The sequence below is a fragment of the Bombina bombina genome, chromosome 1, assembly GCF_027579735.1.
Source record: "Bombina bombina isolate aBomBom1 chromosome 1, aBomBom1.pri, whole genome shotgun sequence".
NCBI lineage: Eukaryota > Metazoa > Chordata > Amphibia > Anura > Bombinatoridae > Bombina > Bombina bombina.
Window position 1 is genome coordinate 1110838760 of NC_069499.1, and position 26933 is coordinate 1110865692.

General features: G+C 38.1%; 1 protein-coding gene across 1 annotated transcript in view; it reads right to left on the reverse strand.

Moving 5' to 3' along the window:
- GPR179 (G protein-coupled receptor 179) overlaps positions 1 to 22826 on the reverse strand; it is a 159890-nt gene extending 137064 nt beyond the window's left edge. The window contains exon 1 of the mRNA XM_053717471.1: positions 21820 to 22826. Within this exon, the coding sequence (XP_053573446.1) occupies positions 21820 to 22826 (1007 nt within the window). The remainder of the gene's footprint in view (positions 1 to 21819) is intronic.
- Positions 22827 to 26933: the final 4107 nt, after the last annotated feature.

Genomic DNA, 26933 nt, shown 5'->3' on the forward strand with positions numbered 1-26933 from the left:
GTTGGCGTGTGACGTCACCGCCGGCTGGCTTGGATGAGCGTGGTTGTATCCCAGCTGACTGCCGATGCAGTGTAATCCGGAGCAGAGAAAATACAGAGCAGTAGAGATGACAAAGTGTTAGAGAGCGCTGTGGATTAATAGCAGAAAGTAATTTTGTCAAATGCTGAATCATAGGAATGTGAACAGCGTTCAATTTGGCAGTTAGTGATCAGGTCGCGTGGATCCGTCTATTGAAAACTCAGTACACAGCAGGAGTTGGCTTGTAGTGTATCAGAGGTATAACTTCAATACTAAGCAACTTGTGGAGTGGGAGGCAACCTTAAATAGGGTGGAGAGGATAAGGTGAGCAGAAAATTAAAGGAACAGTGATTACTGACAGGTAGTATGAGAGGAATCCCTGACAGAATCCCCCATCTAATGAGCAACTCCCGGGGCTCATGGTCCAGGGCGGTCAGGGTTTCTTTGATGGAAACTGGAAACCAGACGCGGTGCTGAAATGTTGCTGGCAAGTTCCCAAGAGTTTTCCTCCTTGGAGTAGCCCTTCCAGCTGATGAGGTATTGTAGAGCTCCTCGGTATAGGCGGGAGTCGAGAATAGATCTTATTTCATACTCGACATTTGGATCAATGGTAACGGTTGGAGTAGACCGTTGAGTTGAGATGCGTCTTACCTCCCTATAGGGTTTTAATAGGGAGACGTGAAATGTTGGGTGAATCTTTAATGTGTCAGGTAACTTGAGGCGGACAGCATTTGGATTGATCACTTTCTCAACTGGATATGGTCCAACAAAAAGAGGGGAGAGTTTTCTGGATGGAGTATTCATTCTCAGGTTTTTTGTAGAGAGCCATACTAAGTCGCCTATTTGGTAGACTGGAGGAGTTCTTCTGTGTTTGTCATAGTAATGTTTTTGTATGTCTTTGGCTCGTTTTATGGAGGATTCGATAGAGCTGAAGTTTGAGGAGATGGAGTCAGACAATTCCGAGATGCTGGGAGAGCGGGACTGTGAAGTAGGTAACAACTGGAAAGAAGGGTGAAAACCATAATTTGCAAAGAACGGGGTTTGATTGGTAGTGGAATGTAACGTATTATTATAACAGAATTCTGCATAAGGTAAAAGTTCAGACCAATGGTCTTGTTGTGTTGAACAGAATGCTCTCAAGAATTGCTCAAGCCACTGATTACATCTTTCCGTCTGTCCGTTTGTTTGCGGATGATACGCAGTGGTAAGTCTTCTGTCGATGTTGAATATTTTACAGAATTGCGACCACAACTTGCTGGAGAATTGTGTGCCCCGATCGGAAAGGATAGTAGTGGGTATACCATGGTATTTGATAACATTGGAAATAAGTAAACGGATAGTCTCCATAGCAGTAGGTAGTTTGTTACATGGAATAAAATGACACATTTTTGTGAACAAATCCACAACAACAAGAATGGTGGTGTTTTTTGAGGAAAGAGGCAGGTCAACAATAAAATCAAGTGCAATGTCGGACCATGGCCTCTTTGGTGTAGGTAGAGAAAGTAGCAAGCCATAGGGGGGCTGTTTTTCCTTTTTTGAAACTATACATGTACTACAAGTCTGAACATGGTTTTTTATGTCAGTGGTCATGTGAGGCCACCAATAGTTTCTGTTAACTAATTCTAAAGTCTTGGTAATCCCTGGATGCCCAGCGAGTAGAGAGTCATGTACAGAGTGGAGGAGAGTAGATCTGAGAGTAGGTGGGATGTATAATTTAGAGTTAAAGTAGTAGCAGCCGTCAGGTTTGATAGTAAGATCAAGCTCCGCCTTTGTTTGATCCTTTCTTTGTTCGATTTTTAGGATAGGCAGGGAGTCAGTGGTGAAACAGAGAAAATTTTGAGGTGGGATAAGAGATTGTTGAAGGGATGGTGAAGGTTTGTCCACTGGCATACGTGAGAGGGCATCCGCCTTCTGATTTTTTCCAGATGGACGAAAAGTAATTAGGTAATTAAACCTTGATAGGAATAGATTCCAGCGGACTTGTCTAGCAGATAAGGTCCTAGTAGACTTTAGGTACTGTAAGTTCCTATGGTCGGTATAGATTAGAATAGGAATAAGAGTCCCTTCCAACAGGTGTCGCCAATGTTCCAAAGATAGCTTTATAGCAAGTAACTCTTTATCCCCGATGGGATAGTTTTGTTCAGCCAAATTCAGGGTTCGTGAGTAGTAGGCGACAGGGTGTAGGGGTTTTTTCAAGTCTTCCCTCTGATACAAGATTGCGCCTACTGCATAGTTGGATGCATCGACTTCCAGAACAAATTGGTATTTTGGGTCAGGGAACCGGAGGATGGGAGCAGTGGTAAATTTTTCCTTGAGGAAATCAAATGCTTTTTGAGCATCAGAGGACCATTTGAAAGTTCTATTGTATTTTGTTAACGAAGTAAGTGGAACTGTGAGCTTGGAGAAATGTTTTATAAACTTTCGATAAAAGTTCGCAAATCCCATAAAACTTTGTACCTGTTTTTTGGTTTTAGGGATGGGCCACTGTAGAATTGTATTGATTTTGTTGTCCTCCATACGAATGCCTGCTGGGGAAATTTCGTAACCTAGAAATGAAATAGACTGCGAATTGAATATACATTTTTCAGCCTTTGCGTATAGATGGTTACTTCTAAGTCTGGAGAGAACTTGTTTTACATGAGTGATGTGTTCAGGTAAGGACTTGGAGTATACTAGTATATCATCCAGGTAGATGACAATGTAAACATCCAGGATATCTCTGAACACGTCGTTGATAAGATGTTGAAAAGTAGCAGGGGCATTACATAACCCAAATGGCATGACGACGTATTCGAACAATCCATAGCGAGTTCGAAACGCCGTCAACCATTCATCCCCAGATCTTATTCGGATTAGGTTGTAAGCCCCCCTTAGGTCCAATTTAGTGAAGTATTTGGCCCCTTCAAGTCTCTCTATGAGCTCCGGAATCAACGGTAAAGGGTACCTATTTTTTATGGTAATCTGATTCAATTTTCTATAGTCGATTATGGGTCTTAGTGAACCGTCTTTATTTTTCACGAAAAATATCCCCGCACCTGCGGGAGAAGTAGAGGGGCGTATGAAGCCCTTTTTTAGATTTTCATGGATATAAGTTTTTAGATGCAGAAGTTCGGGGTTCGACAGAGGGAATATATGCCCACAGGGTATTTCAGATCCTGGAATGATATCAATGGGACAATGAGACTTCGGTTGTCTGTAGGACAGTGACCGGAAAACAATTGTTAATACAGTGAGGAGAAGAGAAGGTCAGTGAGTTGTTAGACCAGTTTATAGTTGGATTGTGAGTTTTAAGCCATTGAATACCCAGAACCACAGGGGAGACAGGTGAACAGATTACATCAAAAGTAATAAACTCTCTATGGTGGTCAGTGGTACTCACCAGGAGGGGTACGGTTTCATAGACCACAGGACCAGTAGTGATTTCTCTACCATCTATCCCCCTAAGAAAAACAGGAGACTTTTTCTGAGTTAGTGGTATTTTATTTACAGTGACGTATTCCTTATCTATGTATGAGGCAGTGGCTCCGGAATCAACTATCGCGGATGCACTGGCCCGCTGTTGTTCCCACTGTAAGAGAAGAGACAGTGTTAAATAAGAATGAGTTTGTACCTGGGTAGTACAACAAAAAGGCTGGTATGAAATCTTACCCTTATTCTGTCTGAGAAGGGATGGACAGTCTTTTACTGTGTGATCGTCAGAAGCACAGTATAGACAAAGATTTAGGTTGCGTCGTCTGAGCTTTTCTTGGGGAGAGAGAGGACCTTTTATGAATCCTATGTCCATAGGTTCGGGCAAGCTTTTAGTAGAGGAAGTAGTATGTGAGGTAGTGACTTGTTTTTTGTAAGGGAAATCATGTGAAGACCTCTCTTGCTGCCTTTCTCTGAGGCGTCTGTCTATGGTGATGGACAGGGTCATCAATTCTTCGAGTGTAGGGGGTAGATCTATTCGTGAAAGTTCATCTTTAATAGCGTCAGACAGACCCAATCTAAACTGGTTCCGCAATGATAAGTTGTTCCACTGTGAATCTTTTGCCCATTTCTTGAATTCGGTGATGTAGTCTTCTACAACCCTCTTTTTTTGTTTCAACCCTCTCATGGCTGTTTCTGCCGTAATCTGTTTGTATGGGTCCTCATACAACTGACCCATAGCTGTGAAGAAATTCTCTAATGAGTTTAAGATTTCTTCGTTGTTCTCAAAGAATGTGTTCGCCCAAGTACGGGGTTCACCTCTTAAGTATGATATCGTAGTAAGAACCCTCACCCTATCAGTAGGATAGGTATGGGGTTTTAATGCAAACATGAGCAAGCATGCGTTTTTGAATTCTCTATACTGGGATCTATCCCCATGGAATTTCTCTGGGGGACTAACTTGGGGCTCAGTGCCAGGAATTCTTTTGTCAACCACATCCCTAATATAAGCTTTTATAGTCTCATTCTCTGTTTTGAGGGAATTGAGACCATCAGTTAATAGATCAACCCTTTGTTGAAGTGCAATTATGTGTGGGTTAGTCTCAGCTGGGTCCATATTACTTAGGGCTTAGAATTCTGACACACCCGTATGCGAATCTGAGGAATACAAAATAATTTCGCTATCAATGGTAAGACCTCAATTGCCGAGACAAAATAAAATCTAAATTAATGTAGCAGAAAGTTACTGAAGAGTACAATGAGAGGTTGTATCTTCATTGTAACACCAAGCTGTGATTTCTATAATGGTGGTGTAAATAAGATTACCCTATAGCTGCCACCTGTGCAGAGGAGTGCACTGAGGAAATGCAGCAGGGAAATCGGTTTACACCCCAGAGGTCAGATAAGGCATATAGGGCTGAACTAAATAAAATATGAAGCAGAAACTTCTATAAAAAATAATCAATTGTTAGTGCAGGAAATATAAGCGGATGAGGTGTAATTGAACCTATTAAAAATAAAGTCTTATAGAAAAATATGAAGGTTGTATATTGTCCAAGTAGCATAAAATCTCAATAGGAGTGGAATTTAGGTGCAGGATACCACAGCATAATACTTATGAAGTTTAGGGCTTACCGGAGTACAAATCGTTGAGAGAGCTGTGCGATACAAAGTGTGGTTACAGAGCGGTGTGTCAGTCCGACTGTGCTGAAGTTGGCGTGTGACGTCACCGCCGGCTGGCTTGGATGAGCGTGGTTGTATCCCAGCTGACTGCCGATGCAGTGTAATCCGGAGCAGAGAAAATACAGAGCAGTAGAGATGACAAAGTGTTAGAGAGCGCTGTGGATTAATAGCAGAAAGTAATTTTGTCAAATGCTGAATCGTAGGAATGTGAACAGCGTTCACTTTGGCAGTTAGTGATCAGGTCGCGTGGATCCGTCTATTGAAAACTCAGTACACAGCAGGAGTTGGCTTGTAGTGTATCAGAGGTATAACTTCAATACTAAGCAACTTGTGGAGTGGGAGGCAACCTTAAATAGGGTGGAGAGGATAAGGTGAGCAGAAAATTAAAGGAACAGTGATTACTGACAGGTAGTATGAGAGGAATCCCTGACAATAATAAACCTGTGTGGTGATCTATGACTCTAGCCTGGGTGAGTAGAGGTAAATACAAGGATTTTGCCAAGTACTGTGGGGTATCCTGTAGGTAACTCAAATATTTTGATTGACATAGAAAATATAGGAAACTACTAGAGGCTAGAACTATCTATGTGTCAGAGTCTACCATATCAACAGTATAAGCGTTAAATAAGATTGTATAGGCATCAAGTCCAAAGACATTAAAGTTTTCAAGTGATGACATTATTAACTATGGAAATGATTAAACATAACAGAGCAGTTGAGTATACTTTATAATCTGGCAACAAACAGGAAAAAGTATATAATAAACCTGTGTGGTGATCTATAACTCTAGCCCAGGTGAGTAGAGGTAAAAACATGGATTTCGCCTATTTACATTTCAATAAAGCTTTGCAAATAAAAAAAAAAAATGAAAAAAAAACCAAAACATGGATTTCGCCTAGTGTTTTAGGGTATCGCATAGCTATCTCAAATATTTTGATTGACATAGATAATATAGGAAACAACTAGGAGTTTGAGCTATCTATGTGTCAAAGTCTCCCATATCAACAGTATAAGAGTTAAATAGAATTGTATAGGTATCATGTATAGGTCCAAAGACAGAAAAGTTTTCAAGTGACAACAATATTAACTTTGGAGATGATTAAACATAATGGAACAGATGAGTAAACTCATCCCACTCCTCTTGGAGTATAAAAATCTGGGAGTTTATTTGATGCAACAGTATAGCTGTCTCATGTGTAGTTACCAGGGCCTTTGGAAAAGGAATATTTACAATAAATAATTGTGCAGGAATAGCAAAGAGTTCTGCATCCAGGCATGGTGACTCGAGGATAGGGCTACTGACAAGGGCTGTGGTTAGAGCTGCCTCGGCTATTCTTGTAGCTTCCTTGTGTCTTATGTTGTTAGTGGGTGCCACCAATTTAGGCTCCAATTGAGAGGAGGTGTCCAGAAGGCTCTCCAGTGGGTCGGCCGCACCCCACCCAAGAACCGCCAAGGGCTTGTCTCCATCTACCATCCAGGTATATCGATCTGATGTTAGGTCGGCTAGCTGGTTGTAATTTGCTGGTGGTGTAATTGTAATCGGCTCCCACTGCAGGTCTAGCGACACTTTTTCTACGTGTGACGTTACTAGGGGGTGTTCTGTGCTAGGTAAGTTGCTCACCACAGCAGTTATCCCCTGCTCCTCTTCTCTCTCCGTTGAGCAAATGTGAGCTGCAGCGTATGGCGATGGGCTCTCCACTTCTCCTCGTTGTATCAGCAAGATCAAGTAGTTGAAGCCATGATTAATTTATTTCTCGAGGTTAGCAAGAAGGGTGTGAAGTGTTGCGTGGAGTTCCTCCCCATTAGAAATAGCCATAATAAGAATAATAACCTCAGTGCTCGGGGGGGGGGGGGGGAGGGGGTGACATTCATGTTAGGCTGCCACCTAAAATCTCTTCCATCTGTATCTGGGCTGGAAGATCACAGGTATTAAAATATTCATTCATATGTATCTGAGCAGCTTGGTTTCAGTAATCTGATGGTATCCTCAAATAAGAAAGAAGCTTTAAATTCCAGGATATAATGGGCTAAATATTTGAGTTCCTTTCAGAGCCTCAGAGACTGCGACTTAACATGGCTGCAACTTGGTCACTCCCCCCCTTTTGAAACATTTATATTAATGTTAATATATCTTTCTAATACTAATATATATATATATATATATATATATATATATATATATATATATATATATATACTGTATGTGTATAATACTTTATTTTAATGTGTTTTTGATGTGTTTTGTGCAAATATTTTTTTAAGTCTCACACTTTACTTCAGGTCTGAAGTTGCTCTAAGTAATCGTCTGATGATCAGTTTTTCCTGAATGGTGGACCTAAAGGTTGACCACTGGTTGTAGTGGCAAAAAGAAACTTTTTTTTTCTTTACTGTAGGTATAGACAAATTTGTAGCTAAAATGATGTCCATAAATATTCCAGGTGCCTGAGGCAATGAGGACTAAAAAGTTGTAAGAGCTTGGATCTGTAGGAGGTGAGACAGGGTTGATGGCTTAATCTTGCCCTTCTAATCAAGATTAAAAGCCTAGTCTTTAACTGGCATAGTTGGACAAGTCGAACAGGTGACCTTTGAGTCCACAGTGGAGGCATAGGCCTAGAGAGCACCACCTCTGTTGTTCTGCTTCAGACAGATGAATTACTGTGGTGTTCTTGCGGATTCAGCAGGAGAAGAAGAAAAACTGGATGCCAACCGAAAAATAATCTTCATAGATTTCCTTGCTCTTTCTCTCTCAGATTCCCCTCAAGAAAACAAGTGCCTAATTGGATGATTAATTCTATAAAGCATTCTAGAGAATCAGGAATATCTTGATAAATTAACTCATCTTTGATTGGGTTGTTCAAACATTTATGAAAGACTACTTTCAAAGCACCATCTAATTAGTTTCTCTTGCGACAGTACAGAAATCAATTGCATACTGGATGACAGACTAAATTCTCTTGCAAAGATTCAAAAGAGAAGGTTTGGCAGCTGTAGCTCTTCCGGGCTTGTCGAAGACAGTTTGCAACTTGGACATGAAATGTTTGGCATATTGCAAACTGAGATCTTACTTCTCTATTAATGGAGAAACCCACACAACAAGGGTTTAATCCTGAGTAGTGAAATTATAAACATTACTTATGCTGCTTGGGAGGCAAAGTATACAGGATACTTTTTTTTTTACCTACTCCCACTGGAATCCCTGACTAACTCCCACAGAACACCTACACTATTGTCATACTCTAGCTATACTCCCCGTGGAATGCGCAGTTACTCTCTAATACCGCCTACACCTACGTCATGCCTTAGCTACACTCCATTGAAATGCCCAGCTAACTCCCACAGACCACCTACACCTACGTCATGGCTTCCCTATACTCCCCCTGGAACACCTGGCTAACTCCAACAGAACGCTTACACCTATGTAATATCTGTAATCTACCTGACTAATAAGGTATACAAAAAAACTCCCTATTATAACTATAGGAGCTTTGTCACTATATTTATATCCTATGTTAAAATGATATGCATTGTCATGTATAATGCACATTATTTTAAGTGTTTTATCTAATTTATTTCCATTATTTTAAGGATAAATATATCATTTAAATGATATATTTATGTTTAAAATAATAAAATGAACAATAAAAAATAACTACATTATTATTATTATATTAATTTAAGTTATATATTTATCCTTAAAATAATAGAAATAAATTAGATAAAATATTTAAAATAATATGCATTAAAAATGGCAATGCATATAATTTTAACATATAAATTCAATACTAAAATAAACTATTAACCCTTTATGCACCCTCAAACCCAGCCCAACCTACACTATTAACCCCTAATTTGCCAGAACCAAAAGACCTAACCACCCCATAACCTATTAACCCCTACACCACCACAACCCATAATGCAATAAGCCCCTTAACCTATTAACCCCTTATACCACCACAACCCCCCAATGAAATAAGCCCCTAATTTATTTACCCTATACCACCACAACCTCCTAATGCTAACTACCCCTACACTACTTAAATACCTAACCCCCCCTCCCACCTCTAAGCTAAAACCACCTAAGTTACAAAAAATAACAAACACTACATTTAAAAAAATAAGAAAACATAACATTACAAAAAAAAAAAAAAAACAACACTACCAAAAATAAAAAAATGACAGTTTCACCTATACTAAAACCAAGGCCCCTTTTTTAAAAAAAATAAATAAATAAAAAACCCTGAACTAACACTAAAAATTACTATAAAAATAGCACTTAGAAGCAATTTTTGTAGGGCAAAAACATACAGCTCTTTTTCAACTAAATACTACAACCTCATTCTACAATAAAAATACCCCCCCCCCCCCAAAAAAAAAGCCTAATTTAAAAAAATTAAAAAAAAATTAAAAAAAAATCCCTATCCTAAAAAAAAGATTGCCTTGAAAAGGGCTTTTGGTTGGGCATTTCCCTAACCTTCTTTCTTCAACTAAGAAAACAAAAATCCTAAACTAAAACAACTGGTCTTACAAATAAAAAAAGCCCACCCCAAAAGAAAATCCTAAAAAAAAATCGTAAAGCTGAACCCCAAAGTTTGTTCTCACCAACTTGACTCTGGTGGTGCTTCTCTTCTTTCTTCATGCCAGCAGTCCTCTGGGGTGGTCCTCTTCACCCTTCTGCTGCTGCCTGAGTTATTAATAACAGGGAGCAGCATTTAGGCTATCTTGTAGTAAGCACATGGAGTAATTCCTTCAGTCCATTTTGTGTTTTATTTTTAAAATAAATATATATCTGTAGATATTTGTATGTTCATGAACATGTCTGATGGTGCTTGTGTTTATGTCATTAAGGCTTGGTTTAAAGGAGGCTTCATAAATGTAGCTAGTAGGGGCAAAGTTGGCAACATTTAAAACATTTTCTTCCAAAGGCACTGCAGTAGAGAAAGCAAGCAGGTTACTGGAAGATTGACAACCTACTGTTCAACTGCTCCGCCCACTCAGTTCTGTTTTATTGACTCATATACAATGTAGCATGTACAATATAAACTTAGTAGTACATGTCCTCTGTATTTGATCCAGAACTTACTATTAGTATGGGGGTGTACAAAATATTTACTCTGTGTCAGACTATTGCATATGGTACACCCACTACATCGATAGAAACCATTTTTCGGTGCCTGTAACCAAGTAGTAGAAGTATAACTTGGTCTATTGTCTGGACACATCAGTAAATCTCATAGGGATCAACCTCTTCTATAACAGAATGGAGGTCAACAATTCTTCTTCTTAAATGTTTATTATATTATATTATATTACAATATTAATACAATAATAATAATACAATATTATGTTATTGTATTTATCCTCTTACAATTAATTTAGTATACATTTGTGCTATCTGTAACTCCCTATTCTGCATGGAGGAATTACCCTCCTAAACTACTATAAACCCACAAGGTCTCAACACCAATCTCGATCTAAGTTGTTTCCTGTAAAGATATGGGGAACAGCAATGGAATATAATAGTGCCATTTATCTGTAAGGAGAGATGTTTAGTGAGTACATTTATAATGAGATCATTATAAATAGTCAAAATGTGTAAGATGTGATCTAGTCCCTTTATGTATTAATTGCTATAGATTAATAAGAAGAAATGGATCAGTTATGATGTTGTTGTATTCCAGCTCACATTATTTTGTATAGTATATATGCAATTATGATGTGCTTTCATTTTAGATTTGTCCAGCTGAAGTTTCCGTATAGTCTGCCATGCATGCGCAGTTGCATGGAGGAGAGGCGGACGGATGGCCAGCGGATGTCACTGTGTAATAGGGTATATATTGGGGTAAGTTGATTGTTACTGTTTATGTCTGAGGAAGGGGTTCTCCCTGGAAAGTCACATTATTAAAACAAAAGGATTGTTATACTCAAGACCGGAGAGAGGCTGCTTGGAATTTTGTGTTATGTAATGTTTGCTTGTGCATCCTAGCAAAGTGCATTTGTAACGTGTGTGCTTTTTGTAATGTGTGTTGGGCACAGGAGGTTGCATTTTATATGGATGTCCAGGCAGAAGAGGGTTAATAACAAAGCAATACAAAAAATATTTATGTATACCATTTTAATTAGAGTTAAATCTATCTAGACAGAACGACATTGCAAATATAGAGGCCCATTTATAAAGCTCTGTATGGAGCTTGAAGGGCCGAGTTTCTGGCGAGTCTAAAGACCGCTGCTCCATAACCCTGTCTGCCTGCTCTGATGAGGTGGACAGAAATCGCCGGAAATCAACCCGATCAAGTACGATCGGGTTGAATGACACCCCCCTGCTGGTGGCCCATTGGCCGTGAGTCTGCAGGGGGCGGCGTTGCACCAGCAGTTCTTGTGAGCTGCTGGTGCAATGCTGAATACGGAGAGCGTATTACTCTTCGCATTCAGCAAGGTCTTGCAGACCTGATCCGCACTGTCGGATCAGGTCCGCAAGACCTTTCATAAATAGGCCTCATAGACATCTACCAACCATAGAAAGCGCAATTCTGCCAACTGTGAATTTCATCATTTGCAGTTATATTTTTTACATTCAGTGACATCACTAAGATGTTATAGGAAGCAATGCCCCATATAGAAAAGCAATATGCAAAAACAGGGACACCAAGGTCCCAGAGAGGTGCGCTCGTGCAGTCAAATGGTAGGTTTATTCTGTAGAGGCCGCACTATTGAGAAAGGAGATCAGACGATGTAAACCTAAAAAAGAAGAAAGGAAGAGAGGCGCCACATGGTGTAGTACAGACAGGATCAACCAGCGGGAGAAAATATGCCCTGATCCCCTAGCAGTGGTAACTCACAGAGGAAGCGGCACAACCGGAGTGCCAGGCGGAACAATACGGGACCCTCAGAGTCACCCGTATGACTCACAGCTGCAACTGGAGCGTTCAACGTCAGGTCAGATGACCAGCGGTGTCCTATCAGGAGTGCCGAATGATATCAGACGCCAGTAGGCTCAAAGGTACAGGCAGAGGGAGCTGTATCATGGCCAAATTTAGTAGTGCGACAGCAGGAAAAAATAAGGGTGTGATGTAGCCCAAATTGAGTGGTATAAAACTTTAAAAACAGTAGCAAGTATACGAGCAAGTGGTTGTATAAAATATGTAAATTTATTAAAATACACAAATGAGCAGCAACGCGTTTCTCAGCAACACATGCTGCTTCATCACACTGTATAATTTAACAACAACTTGCTCCACATATAAAACATTAACTGACCAATCAAAATCTGACTTAAGACCACACCTCCTCATGTGTCAAATTGCACACTACTGGGTAAACTGTTGGAATATAATGTCAGTCAATGAGAGGTAAGCTTGCAATCGAAAAAAATAGTAACATAGAAACATTTCAGCATTTAATACAAAATACATAGTACAATATATCTGGTTAAAAACAAGTCAACATGATAAGTGATGATGCGCACATAAAGGCACATAGCTAATAATAAAAGCACAATCTTGAATACCTCAAAACAAAAACCGCTAAAATGCCTCAGTGAGTGGACCAGTCATCTCAGTCATTAATATGTGATCAAAAGGTGCACACAAGGAGGCACAATTAAAAACTAAATGTGTCAGGAACAATTATCACATAATACATCTGAGATCGTTATCACACAATGAGATTGGAGATAATTGAAGATATAACAATATACATCAGAAATACTGTTAAAAATCAGTAACTCCAGTGCCCATATAAAATTATAAGGATATAGCAAAAAGTGCGTCAGTGAATACTAAATAACAATGAAAAATACTAAATAAATAATGTATAATCAATGGATAATGTAAGTGATGGCTACTGACCCTGGGGGTCAACCTCCAGTCAAGTGAGCCGAGGAAGAAAATATTATAGGCTTAATATAGAATAGCGGCTTAATTAACTATGGGGTAGGTATACTTAAAAAATATATCCTATATAATAAAAGGCCAAGTGTGTTTGTCCGAAGCTGTCATGCGCAGTAGAGACAGCACGAGGACAAACACACCTGGCCTTTGAGTTCCTAGCTGAAGATCTGCGCCGCGGCAGAAGTGGGCATGACCGGGGGCATGGAGGGACGTGGCCGGGCGTGATGGCCGTGAAGGGGTGTGGTCGCGCGATAGATGGAAGATGGGAGAGAGAAGGAGAGAGATAGAGAGAGGGGAGAGAGATAGAGAGGGGGAGAGAGATGGAGAAGGGGGAGAGAGATAGAGAGGGGGGATAGAGAGAGGGGGAGAGAGACAGCAAAAGAGAGGGGGGAGAGAGACAGCAAAAGAGAGAAGGGGAGAGAGACAGCAAAAGAGAGGGGGGAGAGAGACAGCAAAAGAGAGAGGGGGAGAGAGACAGCAAATGAGAGGGGGGAGAGAGACAGCAAAAGAGAGAGGGGGAGAGAGACAGCAAGCTGGTCCTCAGTGCAACTGATCTTACTGTGTGATTATGCACAGCACTGGACTGGGTGAGCTGGTGGGGGCAAAACAATAAATTGTTTTGCAAACAATAAATTATCTATAATCCCCCCTCTTTTACAACAAACCAGCACAGCGCCTTACCTAGTTTGGAGGAGTTGTTTGTAAGTTGTTGGGTTTTTGTGTTCTAATTGTTGGCAGTTTAAACATTGTCACTCAGAGAAGGTGCATCAAGAAGTCCCTGCCTAGACCTGCTCTGAGTGATCAAGCAGAGTACTTTCAGCATGTACACATAGCCTCACCAGCAGCTCCTCCCCATTAACTTGTGTCACACATGCTCCAGCTCATCTGCAGCCCTCCAAATCTCCTGGATGGGACATTTCCAGGGACAAACAAAAAAATCCACGGACTGTCCCTGGAAATCAGGGACTGTTGGCAACTCTGCAGGGGGGGGGCTAGCAAAAAATTGTCCTACCCCTGTGTGGTCAGTAAATGGTAGCAGTCTGTAGACACACTTCTACACAGAGAGGTGGGCAATACGGGGCGGCTGAATGTGAAAATGGTGACCATTTGAAGACTTGGAGGCTTTTGAGGGAGATGATTAAAATGAGAAGTTGCATGTGCATGCCTGGTTACATTCCCTAGGTTGTTTGGATCTCTGATATTTAGCAGCTTTCACATGGAGTGCTAGTTCAAGCTAATTTTGCCTGTCTTGTCAGATCTGTTCAGTACAAGGAGCAGTCGCGTTACCTGTACTCTCAAACTGTTGGCAAACTTTTCTTTTCATTGTAGCTACAGCTCTTGGTTTTCTGTTATGTCAAATATTTATATCTGCAGTGTATACTTAAAATGTTTTATAATGAACAGCACACGTTGCTTTACTAAAAAATAAAAAAAGGTAAATGTTTCAAATTCTTTTTTTTTTGTTGGGGGGGGGCACCTTCATGTATTCTTGCACTGGGGCCCTGAGGTTTCTAGTGATGCCTCTGTAAAAAGACCATGCCAAAGCATGTTGGTAACTACAGTTACTGGCACGTGAAACCATGATTGTTATTTTTCTTCCAAACTACTTAAACAAACTAACAAAAGAGAGTGAGATAATCATTACTGCTATGAACACATATGACAGGTAGGGACACAGATATTCTCATTTAAAAGAAGAGACTTGTTACAAATAAAAGGTCTCATGCCTCTCATGTTGTGTGAGAAGCAATAGTCTAGCCACCCACCATGTCTGTGGTCAAAATGCTATTGGTTTTAAATGATTGCTATTGTCACAGTGATAACAATATAGCACCAAAATAAGTCACATGAAAAAAGTATGTAAGGTTGGAGAGATAGGGATACATAAAAGTGCAAAAAAGAAAATGCTGTAATGTGTTATAGCCTTTTATTATTGTGCTATTGCTTGTATAAAAATATGTGTTTAGAATGTATAGGTTAAGTCAGCTCCAGAGCATCAATGCACTTTTGGGAGCTAGCTGTTCACATTTGGTGAGCCAATTACAAGATTCATATGTGTACAGCTAGCACCCAGTAGCCCATTGCTGCCCCTGAGCATACCAAGGTATAATTAAAAAAAAGAGAACAAGAGAACAAAGTAAATTTGTTAACCAAAGTAAATTGAACATTTGCTCATAATTACATCCTGAACCAGGATGATAAGACAAAGATGGTCCGAACACCTTAGATGTATTTTGAAAGGATTAGATAAATACAGCACCTCCAGACATCACACAGTATCACATGGCACTAATCAATGCCTTATGAATATCATCCCATTAGAAATAGTGACTACCAGCAACTCACAAAATAGAATGACTAAGCTCCGCCAAAGAGAGACCTTCTGGATCTATAAATTCTCATCTCTACACCCAGAGGGTCTTAATGAAGTAATAGACACAGCAGCCTTTTAGATTACATAGTATTATTATTTTATTTATATACTATAATATATCCAGGTACTAATTCATTCCCACACACTTACCACATATATAGTATTTATTTTTACCACATTATATATCGTCACTTTAGATCAATAATCTCAGTATTCTAACATTATTCATAAGAATTATTAATATTTAATACAGGTATGGTTTATTATTAGTACGTCACATATATATACACTTTATAGAATAAATGAATAGCATATCACACTCATTAGTAATGTTTATTTTTATAGTTCAACTATAGATACTGACACTATTGTATTATTAATGGTATATTTAGTACACTTACATTATTCATCCAAACACGTTCTATATATATATAGATCACATATATCAACCATAGTCAATATTATTGTTTCATATATATTCTTATTAAACTTGAGAGATAGGGCATTCATAGGAAAGATTTTTCCCAATTAGTTACACAGTCACACAATCATCACTTCTATATAGTTATCACATTTGTTTCACATGACTCACATAGATAGGTAATACTACATTTCTATATGTTTATATACTAGATATGTTCACAAATTAGGATTAGGAATATACATTTATCTATAGATATTTTATTTGATAATATATATTTAGCTATATCCCATTTTAAATGGCTTTCACCATATATATTAGCACATTTGGCACTTGGAATGGAATACAGCTAAGAAAGCTTTCTATATTTATTCACATTTCACATTTTCACACTCAATCTATTCCACTTTAATAGCCATGAAAGATCATTGGCTAATACGGACACACCTCCATATAGACAACAATAAAAGATTATTTTTTTTTTAGTACGGAGACTATAGGAGATATTGTTCCGATATAGTTCACTATTTATTAGGTTATGCAGACAAACTTATTAAAGATGGGCAACAATTGTACAACACTCAGACATCGCATTGTTTGTGTGTTTTAGTCTGTATTACTATAGCCGCAGCGGCCAAGGGCTGTGAGGACAAGATCAGCCCACTTTCGAATACAGCTTCATAGATTGGCTGAAATTCTATCAAACATAGCCATTTGGTAAGATTCACACACCCCTGTAGTCATAGAGCAAACTGATTGGCTGCCTACTTCACAGCATGGTAGATGCTAATTTATGTCTGTGTACAACAAAATTATGTAGGATCGTTACCTATGGGAATGTATGCAAGTTTGAAGTGAGGGTCATGAGAAGGATACACAGCGTGCTGGTTTTTATAAAAAATGCTAACACAAGGGCTGAAGGTTTAGTTAGAAGTTCGGCGATAAAATAGATACATAATAATACACGCCTACAAGCCATGACTCATACATATGGCATGATCATATTGGTTAGTCTCTTTAAACAGCAAACATAGTCTCGAAAATTATGGAAAACTGGCAACATAAGTTGATCCCACATAACAACTAGAAAATTGCATTGGTTGTTGATTACCTAGCAAAAAACAAACATAAAGTCTATGTACTCATACACAGATTATTCTATTCACAAACCAAATCGTTTAATGTGATATACCACTTTTATATGCCTATGTAATTATCTGCAAAAGTGTTATTTTCTACATTGTATATTTTATGTAATGCTCTGCAAAAGTGTTATTTTCTACATTGTATATTTTATGTAATGCTCTGCGAAAGTGTTATTTTCTACATTGTATATTTTTGTACTCATGTCAAATTTTGGATAAGATTTTAGCACATTTTGCATAAGATAGATCAGATATGTTGTATGCTATAATCAAGAAATGTTGTGCTTAGTTAAAAAGGTTACCATAGATACACCTGTTGGAGAAAAGGAAAAGGGTGTGTACTGGGTGTAACTTACATCCTAATTGGTTTTAGGTAATATAAATAGGAGACTTCAGTTATAGATCAGTATCACTTGCCTGAGAAAACAGAGTGGTCAGCTCTGAGAAACGCGTAGCGTGTTTTACTGATTGTTTTTACTTGTTCATCTATTGATTTTTACATAAAGCTCTTTTTTTATACTACTGAAGTCTCCTATCTTCTCGTTTGATCATCATAATACCTTGGAACAATTTATTGCCGGAGTAGTATGTGCGCTGGGCCACTGTAATATACCCAGCAGGTTGCATTAGCACTACAGTGTGCTTTCTACTGTGTGAGTACCTCTCTGAAGGGATAAGTTAGTGGGTACATACATTGCTAACTAATCTGCACTAGGAGTCGCCCTCTGTATACCTTCTATTTTTTCAGATTACCACAAGAACCTGTCAAGAGGAGCTGCCCTTGCATTTGGTGCACAGTCAACTGGGACACTGCTGAGTTCCCAGACTGCTTACCTTGGCACTACCTTTGTTGCCTTCACAATATGCGAGTATAAAATTTACATCTGATTATATCTATCCCTATATATATTGGCTACACTAGGAGGCGCCCTTTCTTCTTGTATCACATCCTGAACCATGAAAGTTTAAATTTGATGTTCATGTCCCTTTAAGGTTTATTTTAGAGCCAAAAGCACCCTAAAAGGAAAAATAAAACCACCTAAAACATAGGTAACTACCAAATGAAACAACTCATTTGAAAAAGGCACCGATTTTTCCTTTTCAGCTGTTTTGTGCATGTTTGTGTTGCCTCATTTTTTAAGGGAAGCATTTTTTTATTGTAACTCAATGCCTTTGCATATTAGTCGCTGATTAGTAGAGAAACTCCTTTAACCTCTTGAGTGCTAGCGATGGCTCTGAGCCATCGCAAATTGTGTCACTAAGGTGCTATCGAAGGCTCAGAGTGGTCGCTAGCACTCTCCCACTTTGAGGGAGATCTGGAGGCTTCTACCCGCTCCTACCCCCGCGATCGAGCCTGTATAGTGACAGGCATTGCTAGAGCTTCACGTTTTGTGCAGTGACGTCACACGCAGTGACGTGATGACATCACTGCGCAACTTTATTTAAAATGGACGATGCAAAGTATAGGGAAAGGGGGCATGCTGCTTAGAAGCCTGTATCTCAGGCATCTAAGCAGTTACAGACCCCCAAGAGCCATCGTTGGAAAGATAATCGCCTAACCTTTCCAACGCTATAAATGGGGATCTGTAAAGAAAAAAAAAGAAAAAAAATGTTATATGTAAATACATAAAAAATAAAAAAAAAACATAAAAAAATTCAGCTTAGCACCCAGGTTGGAAAATGTTTAGCACTCAAAGGGTTAAACCTTAAAGGGACATAATACCCAAATGTTGAAGCACTTGAAAGTGATGCAGCATAACTGTAAAAAGCTGAATAGGAAATATCAACTGAACATCTCTATGTTAAAAAAGGAAGATATTTTACCTCAAAGTTTTGTCAGTAGCCACATCCCATTGTAAAGTGACTTGAAGGTCAAGTAGACCTCTATTATATTTTGTGTATATCTATTATGAAATCTAGAGGTCTCAAGGTTCATCATTGTTATGTGATGTGAGGGCATGAGAGGGAGAAATTAATAAATACATATAAATGTTATAAAAAAGAAAGATTGGATAATATGAAGGGGAAAGGAATGAGACAAAGATGGGAAGATGTGAGAGTGGAGAAATTGCAGAGGGAGGAGGATAAAACAGTAAGTGGAAAATGAGAAGAGGTAAACAGATACAAAAAGACACAAAGTAAGAAATATTTTGTTAAAGAGGGGGAGGTTAAGGGGATAAATTTTAGAGACATAGGAGGGCAAATAAAGTGAGTGATGGGATATTCTAGAGAGTTGAAGATATGAAATGTAGTTAGAGATATTAGAGAGAGGGATTCAGATTACAAAGCACATTAGAGAGATGGGTTATAGTTTGAGAGAGGCAGAGAAACAAGAGACTGAGAAAGAGCTATCAGGTAGATATTTAGGAAACAAGAGGAAGGAATTAGGTGAGAGAATTGAAAAGAGAGAAATAGGAAATGGAGGGATAGATAAAGATACAATTGACATTGTCACAGAATAGGGAGAAAATTAAAGGGATAGAATAGGCGAATAAAAAAATGGAAAATTAGAGAATTTGGGAACTGGAGAAAAATGATATAAGATAGAGGGATGAGGAGAATTGAGCAATGGGATACCATATGGCAAAGAAGAAAATGATAGAAAATGAAAAAGATAAAAGTAAAACGATAAATTGCAGACGATTATGTGAGAGAGCTAGAAATAAATGTGACATCACAATATAAGAATGAAAAGGTGAGAGAGGGATGAAGGAGATGAGACAGACAGGGAATAACCATTGACATGACAGGAGACATGAAAGATGGAGAAGGATGAGAGAGGAGGGGCAAAAAGACAAAAAAGGGAGAAGAGGGAATAACAGAGAAGTGGAAGGAATTATATGTTTATGTGAAGAAAAGTACATTTATACAGTCGGCTGAACTTGAAAGATGAATTATGAACAACCTTAATTAAGATGAATTTCTAAGTTATTTTAACATCTTCAAAATATTTCATCTTCCAGTACAACCCGTTTTTTTATTTTTTATTTATTAAGGACCTCGCTGAGTAATCCCTAGTGTTTATGATGTGTGTTGGACCTGTTTCCCCATGTGCATAGTTATTATTGATTTACTTGCCACTGGCCTAGCATCAATAAGAACTCAAAGAACTTTCCAGTAAGACATATTTTTTTCTCTGCATAGTCATCTTACTAATATGATTCACTAAAGGAATTAGAGAGATTTTTTCTCACAATAAAGTTCATAGAATTCTGTCCATTTAGAAATCTAACTCCTGAGTGAGGTGACAGCCCAGTCCCTTCACTCCCCATTTACATTCCCTTATATAAAAATGCCAGTGAATATGAATAGGTTTACTGCTCTCTTACATATGTTATACAGTACAGGCTACTGACTTCTTACTTACATGTCATTGACTCACTATATATATATGTTAATGATACTTCCCAAATCTCAACAACTTCTCACACGTGTAATTGTTTTGCCGAATACATGCTGCCAAATCATTGTGTACCTGTCATTAAAGGGATATAATAGTGTGATAATAAAATACTGTTGCATAAATGCTGGGCTTAACCCATTAAAAAGTGTAAGAAACATACTAAGTCCACTTGGGAGCCTCAATGTATTACCTAGGTCATTGACCCCTTTAGTTAGAGGCAAGCATGATTTAATGCATTAGACTTAGCTCCGTTGTTTGGCTTACACCAGCTAAGCTTGTGCCTAGAGTAGGAGGCTTTAGGAAGAGAAGCATTGTTCTATTACCTCTGTAATTTTATTACAAATCATTAATCCTTGGTTGTTTAGTGGATAAAACAAATATTTACTACAATTGTTGGGGGAAGGGAGTTTAAGAGGTAGTAGATTTCCCAGTGCCCTGGGCAGCACAAAAACTAAATACATTCCTGAAGAGCATTTTATCATTGCACTATTATTTCCTTGTAATTATCTATATGGATGTTAACAACGATCCATATTTATGTCACTGGCTCCTCATATACATAACTTGTTAACAGGTGAATAACCCTTTACAAACTGCACATGTTGTCGACAGTGAACAAATGGGACTACAAGTCCTTAGACTGAGGGCAATTCTCTTATTATTTATCTCAATAAGAGTGACTGGGTTATACAAATGTGCATTTTATAGTAAGCAGAAAATAAGATTTTAATTAACACTAAGTGGAGAACTTTACATTATTGGCAGAGCCTTTTTGTATTACCTCTGCCTGCTTTTATTGTTTATAGCCCTTCTCTCCCCTTTAACTTTTTATAACAAAGCAACTGTTTTGAAAATTCAGGTCATCTAGCACTTTTGAGGTCTTATGTAAACAGTACATGCTAATGGATTTAGACAGAAGTTTAAAAATGGGATATGAATATTCTTTTTGATAAGGAAAACATATTGTACAGATTATATTCCAGATGAAAATCCTATCAGCCATTTGTTTTCTGTAAAATTATTTGAAAAGGAAACATTTTATCAATACAAAAACAAGATATGAATATACAGATTGGGATCAATAAGTTTGGTATACAGAAGTACTGATGGCAGGTATATGCCTGGGCAGTCTGACATTCCAGTGCCATCTGCTCACTAAGAGCTGGCACAGGGAGATTTGCAGCTTAACAGCTGCTCAGTTTGAAGGCGGATGTGAGTGATACTGAAATCAGTGTGTGTGTATGAGACTAATCTGAGGGGGGAGGGCAGGAGAAATAAGAGATTCAGGTGGCTGAAAAAGAGAATCAGAGAGCAAAGTGCATATATTAATTAATTAATGTAACAGTATATTGCATAGAGAGAGAGAGAGAGAGAGAGAGAGAGAGAGAGAGAGAGATGTTTGTTAAATAATTTCTATTCACTCTCTACCTACATATCCTCTGGTTATTTTCCATAACACATAAAAATGGTGGCATACTCACTTAAACTCAGGGCTTAAGTCAGGTTTCAGACCATAGAAAGGTGCAGAGAGAGAGAGCATCCATCCTTGACCAAAACGTCCTTGCTCACATTCCAAAAAAGGTTGAGACCATTGCACATGGCTGGAGTTCACCATATAACTGTCTCCACGACTCCACTTTGGGGTATCTAAGCTCCGGAGGTCATTTAATAGGATGGCTTTGATCAGAGGGGGTTTGACCTGGAAGCTGGCCCAGGATCCCCAGTCCACTCCACGTCTCCTATGGTGGAGCAGTGAGGAAAGGTCTTTCAGAAGGACCTCATGGCCTTCCTTTGTGGCCTGGAGAAGCAGTTGCGGCTTGGATGACATGGGATGTGTGGTGAAGGAGAGAAGTGCACGGTGGATGTAGAGATCCCCACCTGCCAAACTCCGTACCAGAGCATGATACCATTCCATGTCTTCTCTCACACTTGACTCACGCATATCATTGGCCTGAAACATCATGTTAAGGAAGTTTGCTGCATGAAGGAGGCAGTCCAGTGATCCCATGAGATGGGAAAGCACAGTGTCTGGTGGAGGTCCTTGCAGGTCATGGAGCTCAAACCTTCTTGAGCAGTTGGCCTCAGACAGAAGTAGTGGGTCCCCTGAGTGTAGGAAGCGCAGAGCTGCTTTACTGCCCTCTTCATCTGGCTTATCCGGAGCAGGAGAGGGGGTTGCAGAGGGGGGGAGAGGAGAAAGTGAGGCAGGAGAAGAGGACGTTGCAAAAGAAGAAGTGGGAGAAATGGATGGAAGAGAAGGGGTAGAAATTTGAAGAGGAGGGTAAGAATATGGAGGAGATGAAGAAAAGGCAGATGGAGAGGGTGTTGGAAGGGAAGATGGAGAAAATGATGATGGAAGGAATGTAGGAGTGGGACTTGGAATCCAGTCTTCAGTAGTGTTGGTCCAGAAGGTGCTCTGGAAGACCTTGTTGGCAAAGAGAATCTGTTGGGCATGATGGAACCAGAGAAGTGCCAACCACAGCAACGCCATCTCTCCGTCAGGAGGGGATCATACCAGGGGTGTCCTCCCCAGCAGCAGCTGGAGCACAGACAGCTTGCACAGTGAAAAGTGCTTGCCATCCATCTCAAAAGCAAGCTAGGTATCAGTCAGGGCAGAAGGATGTTTATCCTTATCACAGCAGAGGTACTTCCCTTACCCACTGCTTTCTGCTGCCAGCTCACATGAGTGCTTTACATGTCTATCCTTTTCTGCCTCACTCACAAATATCATTCTATCTTCCCACCCCTCTCTCTTCGTTTAACCCTCCCCTTTCTTTTTATCCTATTTCTTAGTGCAAACAATTTTTTTCCTGTACTCGACAGTTTCCCTTTCTATCTCTCCTGTCTCTCACTCTATTCCTCACTCCTGCTCCCCCTCCCTTGCTCTGGTTTTGTGTACGTCACTTTGTTAACTGTCTGTGCCTGGCACTGCCCCCTACCCTATGCCCACTTCCTATGTTAGGGCAGCCTAATCCATACACTTGTTAAAAAAATAAAATGTTTGTGAAACCAGATTGGAAGGTTGCAAGCTGAGGATGCAGAAATATGAGGGTTACTCTGTCAGCTGAACAGAGGTTGTTTAGATGAAAGGAGGGGAACTGAGGTTGGAAGCTTAGCAAAGCATGTTAGAGAGATGTAGTACTCTGCAGGTGTGGAGGTATACAGGTTAAGGTTATTTGTGTAAATGTGGTGATGAGCTTAGAGGGGGCAAATAAAGCAGGTGTAATCATTTAAATAGGTGTGGGGTGCTCAGGTGATAGATGAGGTGAGATGTTCAGTGTAGGTTGTAGGATATGGGGGAAGCAGCTCTTGCTCTCTCTCCTCGCCAGGAGATGCTGGCTTGTATCGTCACACCCTGGATGAAGCTCCATGGCAACTGAGGCTGGGAACTGAGCCCTGCCTCCTCCATCAGCAGCATCAGTCACTGTGCCATGCAGACAGCTGGCATTATATATATAAAAACACAACACACATATTTTCATGGAAGATAAAAAAGCTATGGGCCAGCTAACCAGTCCTATGTAATCTGCAGGGCTCTTTATGTCTGCAGCTTTAGAATTATTTTGATTCCTTACTGCATTTGTCCCTAATAGCTCATCTACAAAACTACCCCATGTATCTACTACTGTTTTGGAAGGCAGTTATTTTTTTGTGCAAAATAAATACATTATGCAAAATATTGACATTTTTTCTATTAAGCATTTAGTTTTTTTTAACACACTTGTATGTTTTTTAAACTCATTTTAAACGATTATGCTGTTTTTAAACACCAGCTCATTATTTTTGTAATTTAGCTGCGTAATTTAAATTATTTTCTTTTTCTTTCCAAGAAAATTATTTTTAGATATATTTTTTAGTTTGTTGTGTAAAAAAACAACATCATTTTTTTAGAAGGTAATACAATTTTCATGACAAATAACACTATAAATCTATGATCCACGTTATTAGAAGTGGACAGTAAAAAATGTTAACCAGAGAATCTTAATGCAGCTGATATTTTAAATACTTTTAATGGAGTGCACAGAGAGTGATGTTAGTGCTCATATTACAATAAGAATTGTAATTGAGAGTAAAACAAAATATCACTGAGAAATTTTACACTTTTGGAGACTTGAAGTAAACCATAATTGCTTGATAGTTTGCACAACAAAAAACAAATAAATTATATGGAAATAAATTATTTCTGTTAAATTTATAATTCTTACATCTAATAATATAAGGTTTATTAATGAAAACATTTTTAAAAATTAATTTAAAGAGATATGGTATGTGACTGGAAAGGACTCAAAGGTGGATCTGTATGTGTGTGTATTTGTATAGTGTGTATATATATATATATATATATATATATAAATAAATGTGTGTGTATATGTATATATGTGTATATATATATATATATATATATATATATATATATATATATATATATAAATGTGTGTGTGTGTGTGTATATATATATATATACACAGTATATATATGTGTATATATTTAAATATGTGTGTGTGTGTATATATATATATATATACATATATATACAAATATATATATACGTATATGTGTATATATATTTGTGTATGCATATATGTTTATGTATGTATGTATATATGTACTCTTAATGGAGAAATATACACTGCAGAAATAAAAATTAAGGGAGAGGGTGGAATGGGGGCTACACTACAGAAAAAAGGGGAAAGTAACTAACGATCGCCGGAGGGGGGGAGGTGGGGGGACCACTACACTATAGAAAAACAGGGTGGATAAAAATCAATGATTTTTTTTTCCAAATCTTTTTATTGAATGAAAGGTAAAAAAAAATGACAAATGACAATACATGACAGGCAGTAAGCAATACATTACAATGTTCAGTATACATTGACCCCTGTATACTCCGTGAATTGACATTTTTTTTAAATATATCAGTCATGTTCATGTATAATATCACTATTCCTTCATAATTTTATATTATTATAATATTATATTTAACTAATATTATTACAAAACATTAACCAATGAAAATCAATGATTTAAAAAAAAATAAAAAAAAAATTGATCTGGTTACATCAGATTTTTTTATTTTAATAAGATTTTTTTTATTTATATAGGATTTTTTAAAATAAAAAGCTTTCTGAGGAAAATTCTATCTAAAGATAGTTTCTTTTTAAGATACATTATAATCAAAAGGTTATTCATTTTGAATTATAGATTAGTTTTTAATTATATAGCAAGATGCTGTATATTCATGGCTAAAATTATGTTTTTTTTTGTTAAATATATTCCATTAATCCATTCAAAATGTCATGTTCTCCCAAAGGTTTCTGTTGGATTATTTTTGGACAATTTTTCTATCTTGAAGATATTATCACATATTGGGCTAGATTAACAGTTAAAGGGATAGTAAACCCCAAAATTTCCTTTTATGATTCACATAGAACATACAATTTTAATCAACTTTCAAATTGACTTCTATTATCAAATTTGCTTCATTTTCTTGTTATCTTTTGCTGAAGGAACAGAATTGCACTACTGGCAGCCTGCTGAACACATCTAGTTAGCCAATCACAAGAGACAAATGTGTGCAGGCACCAATTAGCAGCAGCTCCCACTAGTGTGTGATATGTGCATATTCATTTTTAATAAGGGATACAAAGAGAACTAAGCACATTTGAAAATAGAAGTGAATTTAAAAGTGTCTTAAAATGACATGCTCTATCTGAATCCTGCAAGTTTAATTTTGACTTTCCTATCCCTTTAAATGCTAAATTATCATAAATAACCAGCCATTACAAGTTGCTGGTTTTTGCAACCAAAAGCTCGTGTTAGCAATTAGTGCTCTGAAAATGAACGAGAGATCAGATCTCTGGTTAATTTTCAAAAAGTGATCCAATTGCCCCCAAAATTAAGTATGTTTTACTTTTTTATTAAAAAAAGTAGCATTTTTTTAAAATAAAAAAATAACTGCACAAAGCAGTTTTTAGCGGTTAAAAGTGGTGGGTGTGGGGTGTTAGGAAAAAAACATTGCAGTCTATGGGGAACTGTGCGTTCGCATTGCACCCAACTTGTAATACCAGCGTACATTTGCATGCTCTGTTATTACAAAGTGGAGCGCAAATATCTCCCTCACAAAAGCGATATTTTGAGCTCTACTTGTAATCTGGCCCATTATTGGTTTTGTAGTTCTCAAAACTGTGAATTTGTGTCTAGAGAAATAACATACCCCTTCTTCACAGAATTTTTTTTATAAAATGATCAGTCAGTATTGATAAATAGAGGAACATTATCATGAAAGATAACTTTTTGGTTTTAGATAGAGCATACAATTTTCAGAATTCAGATTTACTTCTATTTTCAGATTTGCTTCATTCTCTTGAAATCTTTTTTTGAAGGAAAGCAATACTCTACTTGAGCATAGCTGAATATATTGGGTGAGACAGTAACAAGCAGCTAGCTCACAGTAGTGCATTGCTTCTGATCCTACCTATGCAGGAATGGGAACAATGGATACCAAGAGAACAAAGCAAATTATATAAGAGAAGTCAATTGGAAAATGTTTAAAAATTGCATGTTCTTTCTAAATCATGAAAGTTTAATTTTGACTTTG